The 9,094-nt window shown below is 38.8% G+C and overlaps 1 protein-coding gene across 2 annotated transcripts; it reads left to right on the top strand.

Annotated features, from left to right (window-relative positions):
* The first annotated feature begins 1,727 nt into the window (after positions 1–1,727).
* Positions 1,728–8,339, top strand: rgcc (regulator of cell cycle). 2 transcript variants are annotated; one of them, XM_055059984.1, is made up of 5 exons: positions 1,733–1,913; positions 2,052–2,225; positions 5,668–5,775; positions 6,661–6,723; positions 7,792–8,339. In XM_055059984.1, exons 1-5 carry the CDS (start codon positions 1,886–1,888, stop codon positions 7,797–7,799), a joined length of 381 nt encoding a protein of 126 aa, XP_054915959.1. In that variant the 5' UTR covers positions 1,733–1,885; the 3' UTR covers positions 7,800–8,339. The 2 variants fall into 2 exon arrangements, with proteins under 2 accessions (XP_054915958.1, XP_054915959.1); XM_055059983.1 differs by lacking the exon at positions 7,792–8,339 and having other exon boundaries at positions 1,728–1,913; positions 6,661–6,734.
* Positions 8,340–9,094: the final 755 nt, after the last annotated feature.

Genomic DNA, 9,094 nt, shown 5'->3' with positions numbered 1-9,094 from the left:
TGCGGCTCGTGTACAGTCTCAGGGTGCTGGATTTGGGATGTATATATATATATATATATATATAATATATATATATATATATATATATATATATATATATATAACATTTTTAGGCTTAGAAATACAACAGAAAATGGAACGGATGTAATGTACATATGTCAGTGGATGTGTAATTTATTATGTTTTAATAAATGTGATTCCTTTGCTTTGTGTATTTAGTGTCAAAATCACTGATTAATCAAAGTGAGACTCGAATAAGGAGCGCCTCTCGGCATCTTAAGAAATAACTAAGTAATCTCTGAGTAGCAGCAGTAGAATTTCTACTGACGAACTGATTTTAAAAAATTAGGGATGAAAACAAACTCAGAAGACATTGTGACTATCTTGTAAAATGAGCAGTGGTCTCAGAAAAAGTTTTTAAGGTTGTCCATCGGATTTCACCTAAGTCTTCGACTAACTTCGATTGAAACTCTTCGTCTTCGAAGTTGCGTCTGAACTTTGAGGTTTGGTTCGGAAGTTGTTCTACCGGCAGATGGCAGCATAAGCTTGGTTTTGCACACAGACTTGGCCAAAACACCCCGGCAGGCACATGAACCTGCCTCAAAGTTATTAAACTCAGAGTTCATGAAGGCACAAACTCTGCAAAAACAGCAAGACTTAAGAGATGTTTGTCTGAGGAAACAGTTTCATGCTTTCTATTTTCTGAAATTTTCATAATCATTCTCTTATCTTTATTTGACAGATGTCAAATTGCTGTGAATTTGAAGTAAACAGAAGGACATGGTGGAAGGCTAACAACTAGTTTGAGGATACTGCCCACTTTATCTAATCCGAGCTATTAAAACCGTCAAATAGATTCTCAATTCTCAATAATCACTCTGTGACCGGAAAATGTGTTGTATAGTTAATATATACCGCTACGTATGACAAATAAACAAGGTTATAAAAGTTCACTTGGTTGTCTGTAAAAATGTTATTAGCAAATATGTTGTCTATTTATTTTACATGTTGATATTTTTATATAGAATATTTTTTTAAAAAGTTAATTTTAACCCAAGTCTCATACAGATTTAAGTCTTATTTAACCTACTCATTTATTATCTTAAGATTAGACAAAGTGGTTAATTTAACTAACTATGTTGTGAAACCACCCATCAAACTCATAACCTAACCTGGCTGTATTAAAAGAACCCAGAATTACTTTTGGTCTACATTTCATGAAACAAGGGGGGAAAAACCCCAAAACAAATAAAAAACAAATTAGGATGATTTTACATGGCTGCTACTTTCTCCCTTGGATGGAATCAACAGGAGTGAACTTGGTTTTTTCAAGGCTGCATTACCTTTATTTCCCGCCTAGCATAGCGACGTCGGGTAATAATAGCAGCTTATATGTGATATTAGCAGCTGATCCCTTAATGACCCCCAGATATGACTGAAGATGATGCCGGTTCTTGTATATCCGTGTGGTCACTGAGTATTATGATCTGCCTGGTGACACAGCAACTGGGTCCTCATCAGGAAAACATGTGTATTACTGCTCCTCTTGGCGGCGAACACCACGGTTGTTTACAAACATCTTTTTTGAGGTTGGGGGGAGGAGAGGGCAGGAGAGGGCAGGGGATGGTTGGGGGTACCAGGAGGCGGGGCAGTTTAACCGGGAAAAGTTTTATTTGTCACGCGCGCCAACATGAACGCTCAGACGCCGCGCGCGCCGCCCCCTTCGAGCCGGGTTCGTTTAAAAGCGCCAGTGCTCGGCCTGAGGGGTCGTATACTTGGAGAGCATCAGAGCTTCACCGTTCCTCGCTGCGACAGACTGGGATATTTTATTATACGGACATTTTTAGGAAATTTCCGGATACTCCAAAACCCGACTGGCGCCGTCATGAAGTCCCCGAAACTGAAGACTCCAGGTTGGGTCCATTTTTTTATTATTATTATTTATTACCACCTTTAGCTTCGTGCTCCTCCGCCGCCTGGTCGGAGGGTTTCATGTGCGACAATGACCTAAACTGTAGAAGTGACAGCTGCCGCCTTCCTCCGTGTTGCAGCGAAGTTCGTCAAGGAGGAGGACCTGAGCGACGTCCTGTGCGAGTTCGACGCGGTTATCGAGGACTTCACGTCGCCCGTGGAGAAGCGACACTTCAGGTACGACGAGCACCTGAAGACGGTGAAGAGGAGGAGCAGCGCGAGCGTCAGCGACAGCGGGATGAGCGACACCGACAGTGAGCCTCACCTCTTCCTCCCTGACCGACTTTTTCCATCTTCATGTCACTGACCGAATCACCTGATCAGAAGCTTGCGAGCCAGAATTTGTGCGTTTAAAATCACAAAATTTTTTCTATAATTCTTTGTAAGTGAAAAATCACTTCCATGTTTTTTTTTTAATTGGCCATTCTTGGGTGCGTACCTTGCAATTTCAGATGTGTGTAATTAATAAGCCAATAATAAGTTTTGAAACTCAGTGTATGACAGGAGCGACATATTATCTAAAAAGTAACACTGCAGGGTGTCAGATCAATCAAAATGCAATGCATAAATCATGCAAAGGTGTGGTCGTAAAAATAAAACAATAGAGACATAGATGAGTAAAATACAAGTGCATTAGAATTATTCACAGTTCATAAAATATAAGCCATTTATCATTTGCATTATTATTAAGTTACAGAATCTAAAAAATATTTTACAAAGTTTGTGTCACATGTGTTCAGATAGTGACATTTCGACATGTTGAGCTCATTTGCTCCAGTTCACTATGGAGTAACTGAAACTGTAGCCCCGCCCACTGAACTCTGATTGGTGGGGCTGACAGATGAAATAAATCATCTGACGCTGCATGTCGCCAATAAATTAATAATTATATGTGGTTTTTCACAAATGAAATATTATTTATATACGTATTTCACAAATTTTTGCTACACTACTCCGTTCCTCTGGTTATTGATTCTTGTCGGACTGTTCACATTTTTGGACGTCCTTTCACCACAAACATTGCTTTGTGACTGTTAACATACATAATTAAGCTATTAGTTAGTTACCTTAAATTGTCATTTAAAAATTACTAAATAAGATGTTCTAAATTTGGAGTAAATGTAAAATTAGGTTAAAATTCAACAGATATGAAGTTAAAAAATCGAATCTCTCTCGGCCCCCTGCTGGACTGCTGTCAGCTTGGTTAGCTTTGGTCTTGGCCCACTCTGCCGTTCAACAAACAGCAGTGGAAGTTTTTTTTCCCCCTCAAATCTGAGTAAAGATTAGATTCACCTTAGCATAATTTGGGCATAGCTGTCACATATTTATATATTACTCAACCAGAGTAGTTAAAAAAAAAACTGTCTACCCGAGCTGTGTAACTGGCTTCAGATACTCAGCTGGGTCAGAGTCAAATGCTGACACACAGAGAAAAGTATCCTCCAGCCCCGCATATGTGGAAAAGCTTTCCCCTCACAGACGTACAAGTAGGTTAGACTTCCAATGAAAGGTGTGATCAAGAGACTCTTATGGCTTCGGAACATTCAATGTCAGGTATTTTTCGAAACAGCGGTGGTGAGAATTTAATCTAGTCCCAACAAATGACCTACTTGACATTAATCTGTGCCCCACTGTTCAAAACGGGTCTGAAACATCACGCATGATTAACACATTACTGTCGTACAAATGTAACACACGTTTACATTGAGGTCGTTTTCACTGGCTTGAACTAAAAACGTGTTCACCTTCCAGTAGGTATAGCCGTCTTTCGTCTTTTCTCTCCCTCTAGTTCAGACCATCGTCTCCAGTTTTACGTCACTGCTGAAAGCAGCGCAGCGCACAGGCAGGAGCCGGCAATGTTGGTTTGTTAGTCTTTCACAATACTTAAATTCATTTCAAACTTGGACTATGGTTATTGTAAGTGGCTTTACAATGTGCTTTACATTGATTTAATATATTAAAGAAAAAAAACATCTTTAAGATGGTAGCTTTTATTTTGCTGTGGCAATGCGCCTCGATCTGCTATACGTAGAGGAAACCCTGGAGATATTCAGACTCTACCAGTTATCATCCAAACAACCTTGTAGTTGCATAATATCTGCGGTACAAGCTCAGGAGGAAGATGTCTGAACACGCTTTTTTTTTTTTTTTTTTTTTTGGAGCTAAAGAACCTCAGTATTTACTCAGGGATCAGATTCCTGTCCTCTCCAGGGCAGTCTAATGAAGAGAGAGCTGTCCAGTGTAAGGAGGACGTATTGTCTCACTGCCTGATGGATGGATCTGCAGATGAACGAACAGAACCCACCCATTGCTTTCACATGTTGACGTGTCAGTGAAAAAGAACGACTGAAGACGGAAGCGATGCAGAGATGAATATGAGAGTTGCCTGAAGAGTTCAAGTCAAACACTGATGCTAACTCCCAGTTCACGAGTGGGCATGTGTGTGTGTGTGTATGTATGTGTAGTGACCCTTGTCTCCTGCTGGGAGCTGGTCAGAGTGGGGTGTAAGTAGGTGCTTGACATCTGACTCGCTGTTAAGCTGTAGACTGGAGCGCAGAGTTCTGCCTTGCCTTCTCCTCTTACAGCTGGGGAGGAATGGCAACGAGGCAAGTTCAGTTTGACTTATTGATTGGCCTTTTGCAATAAGCAATAAATCAGTTAATCGCATGGTAATTAAAACATGCTCAATAATTTCCATTTGCATGATTTATCAGTTTTTCTCTTCTCTCTTTTTACCAAAACCTGGATGATAAAAAGTCTTCAGTTTGGTTCTTTGGTCTCAACCAGCTCTTTTTTTGCAGGACAGTTTTGTTTGCAGAGACTTTATATTTAATTTTATTTGTTGTTTCTGTTGTTTTGTTTTTTATTTTGAATATTTAAAATGTCTTCCACTGCCAGTGTTAAATGTTCAATAGAATTTAAAGTTTATTGACAAAGTTGTCACATCAGAAAAATAAATTGTGAATGGATATTGGTTAGGTAACTCCTGATTGGTTCGTCTCTGATTCCAAGGTTTGATCTCTGCTAACAGTTACCATCTCTCTGCTCTTTGAAGTGTTTTTAATGAAAAGAGAAGAGATTCTTATCTTTGAACAGTGTCATATCTGACAGAATTTATTTAAGCTCCTACAGTTTTCACTTATTTCCCTTTAACTTACAAGAGAAACAAATTCAACTGTTTGGATCTAAAGTTACTCTAATGAAGGGAATGCTACTTCTAGCTGGCAAGCATAAAAATCTCTCAAAGACAACTCAATTATTAATGACTACTTCTAAATGTAGTTTGAATTTTTCTTTAGGTGCATGTATTAAAGTTAAATATTTCTGTTTTCATTTTTGTGTATTCACTGTAAGACTGTGAAACTATGGGAATTTTACTGAATACAGGCATCTAATTGCTACCCAGACCTACTTGTGTATTAGCAAATGAATGTAAACGGGGCAGACAGCAGAGCAAACAAACAGTTAAACAGATCTTCTTTTGCAAGTTTTCTATCATGAAAATGTTGGGGGGTTTTCTGTATTTTTGTGGAAAAAGTCTGGCCACGTGCGCACGCTTCATGCAGATGACAGGCCGTGGATAAAGGCTGTCAGTAACGGAGAATGCAGACTGAAACGAAGCTTCTCTTCTGACACAGATCGGAGTGGGCCGCATTGGTGTCAGATTAATCTGTGTGTCTTTTGTCTTCCTGACAGGTGCCGATTCGCTCAACAGAAATAGCTTCAGCTTCAGTGACGAGAGGCTCAACTCGCCCACCGCCCTCTCCCCCGCAACAACCTCCCCGCCTCTGATGTCACCCAAACGTGAGCTCATTACCTCTAATACATCCACTGTTCCGCTCTCTGGTTGTATGGAAGGAGAAACATGTCAAAGATTTAAAGAGGAATAAAAGGAACAATCAGCAAGTTCAAAATGTAAAATTGACAGGTTTTAGTTTTTTTGTTTTTTTTTTTAAATATTTTTTCTTATGTCTTTCTATATGTTGAGTAAAACCTTTTTTATTTTCATTTTATGTCTGTTTATATAAAGCTAAAGCCCTTGTAACATAATTTATGATTTATGCTACATGCTAATGTTGCATTGGGTCAATATCGGTATCATCCAGTACTCAAAGCTACAATATTGCATCAGAAGTGAAAAATACTGTCTTAGGACATCCCTAATTAAAGAGCGACAGTGTGGAGGAACAACTGTCTTTTAATAGAAAGAAACTTCCAACTTGTAAATTCACCATTTTATATGTCTAGAAGACAAGACAAGATATTACTATTCTCATATTTTTCTCAGCCTGTGCACACACAGATAAACAAGTCAAAAAACAAACAGACAAAAAAGGCTGAATGGGATCATTGCATTCATGTTAATATTTGATATTAATTGAAATGCCATGTTGAAAAAATGTTAAATTTAGTGAAAAAAAAGCAAAAGTAATGGAGATATAATATTCAAATAATTGAATGCTTTTTTACTTTTGAACCAAAAGTTATCTTATGCCATAGTCTTTTTTTGGCCCTCTCATTGTCCCATATATTCCTTCATTAAACCCAGAGAAATCCAAATCTGAGGAATTTAAGAATATTTCAGAAGCTCTACAATCAGACAAACATCACTGTAATGAATCACACAGAAAATAAACGGAGCATCATTTAACGGCACACATCTTTCTCTTTCCCCTCTTGCCCCTGCAGCCAAACTGGGTGACACCAAAGAACTGGAGGACTTCATCGCCGACCTGGACCGGACATTAGAGAGTGAGTGTTGATGTCTGTCAGAACCAGTGCGATTAAGCCGCCCTGTGCCACGGCGCCTGCCACTCTTTGGGATTAGTGTGGGCGTTCAGTTGCGTGTCAGCTATGCTAACGACCGCTCACAGAGCGCCATGGGAGGCGCTGCCCTCTGCTTTCCAAGACACAATGATGTGTCAGGATTATGAAGGGCCTTGGGCTGTGCAGACGTCTTGGGTTACATCAGACACAGACATGGGGTCGCCTTTCACCTTGTCACCCGACTGTGAAGAAAACTCGTCTGCTAGCGTTGTGAAATTAGCAGGAAGCAGTGACAAGTTCAGCTTCCTGGATCTTTTTCTACTTTTGTTTTCACATGTAACTCCATCTTGTATCCCTAAGGTTATAAAGCTCTGACCTAGCAATATTAGATTTCTAAATGTTGTTTTCTCTTTAACTATAAATAACAGCGTTAAACTTTTTATAACATTCTAAGTAGGATACATATTAAACTGCTTTACCAATAAAGTTTTAATGGTAAAATGAAACAACAGTTGCAGAGCTGTTTTTCTCTGCAGCACTTAAACACAATAACTGGTAAAATCAGTTTATGAGACACAGCTATCTTAAAGTGAAACTACAAATTAATTACAACATATGTTTTTAACATTTTACTAAACAAATTACAGACAAATAGCCTTTTACATTTTTTGGTCAGATGTAAAAATATGTTCAATTCTTTCAACAATGTCCTTTTAAAACAACTTTGTTGTGATTGGTGGCATGGCAGCCTTGTGGCCAATCACATTCACATGTGAGGATATGGAATCATACCATTGTGTTAAAACAGAGAGGGGGACAGACAAGACATTCTGTCCATCCTTCCAGTCAGTTGACATTAGAGGTATGCGATGTTGCATATTTTGACATCGATCTTGTAATAATTTTTTTACGAATGGTATGAATTTTTATTTCCTTCAGAGAACGACTGCTTTACAACGTCCAGCCGATGAAATCAAGCGTCTGCCGCTCTGAGAATAGATCCGGCGACTCAGATCCCTGATCGTGTCTCTCTGTCCGTCTGTCTGTCCTCAGGCATGTGACCCAGGAGCTCTCTGTCACCTTGGAGCGTAGCCATGACGGAGGGAGGGAGTGGATTTCTGGACCCTCAGCTGCCCAGCAGGATGCAGCTGCAGAGAGCAGCAGCAGGATGCTGAAGGCTGCTGCAGCCGGTCCCCACACACTTTCTGGACTCTATATTCTGCAGGGACGTTCTCAATCTGCTTTCTGTAGAACTGGAACTAAAACGAGTTTGGATAGCTAACGTCATCCTGACGGACACTCCAGGCTCCACTCTCTCATCCAAAACCTGAGCTGGAAGAGTTATTTAAACAAAAAAGGCTTTTTGTAACAGAAACATATTTGTAATTTTATAAAGCTTCCTGCTGTTGATTTATGATCCGTTTTGTGAAATCTATTTTTGTATCGTATGTATATAATGTTTCAGATTCTATTTGTGCTAACCCGGACGGATCAAGATGAGACTCACACTGACTGGAGGGAAAACTGGAGAGCAGTGTCTGTATCTAATACAGCTAACACCTGCCAGAGAAAATATTCAACTATAAAATATTCTTAACATAGCAACACCAGACTCTTGTATTTATTTTGCATTCATGCCATCGGTCTGCTCTGTGGAGAAGTCTGATGAAGTAAGTTTCTTTTTTCAGGAAGGAAATTAATCTCATACTTTTGAAATGTCTAAAAATGAGTCACTTGAAAGTGCTTTTTATACCAGTTCTTTATATACACTGTTGCCATAGCTGTTTTTATATGACAAACAGTCATGCTGAGTTTAACATTGTGGCCCTAATTATCTTGGAGTTTTTTTCTTAATGAAAATTCCAGATGATGTCACTCATCTTAAAGGGACGTTTTGGTTTTAAAAGTTCTGTGACACTTTGACATTAGCAGTAATATCTCTGATCCATAAACATAAAATATTGCAGTGAGCTATTATAAAAGTGGACGACTGCTGATACACTTAACACCACATTGGTTATGGGCACATTGTACCACAAAAACCTTTGAAAATTAGTTTGTTTATTTGTTTTGTTTTGTAAAAACTGACTTGTTTCCAATCATCAAATTCATTTTTGTATTTCCAGTTAGCACAATTTTATGTCACTGATGATTCTTGTGTTTTTTCAGGTTTCAATGTTTTTGGGATTTTATTTTAGATCCATCAGCTGACTGGGAAGCAACACATCATTCTGTGTTTTCTCAATTGAGAAACTGGCATTAAAATTGAAAATACTTCCTAGTGAAAACACAAAAAATAAAAAAAATAGAATTCACAAATGTGGCATTTAGTGAACTCACAAGCCCTCTATTCTGC

This window comes from Poeciliopsis prolifica, unplaced genomic scaffold (assembly GCF_027474105.1).
Source record: "Poeciliopsis prolifica strain line A6 unplaced genomic scaffold, Auburn_PproV2 SCAFFOLD056, whole genome shotgun sequence".
In the NCBI taxonomy this organism is placed as follows: domain Eukaryota; kingdom Metazoa; phylum Chordata; class Actinopteri; order Cyprinodontiformes; family Poeciliidae; genus Poeciliopsis; species Poeciliopsis prolifica.
Note: the sequence above shows the minus strand (reverse complement) of the source record. Positions and strands in the feature narration are given on the sequence as shown.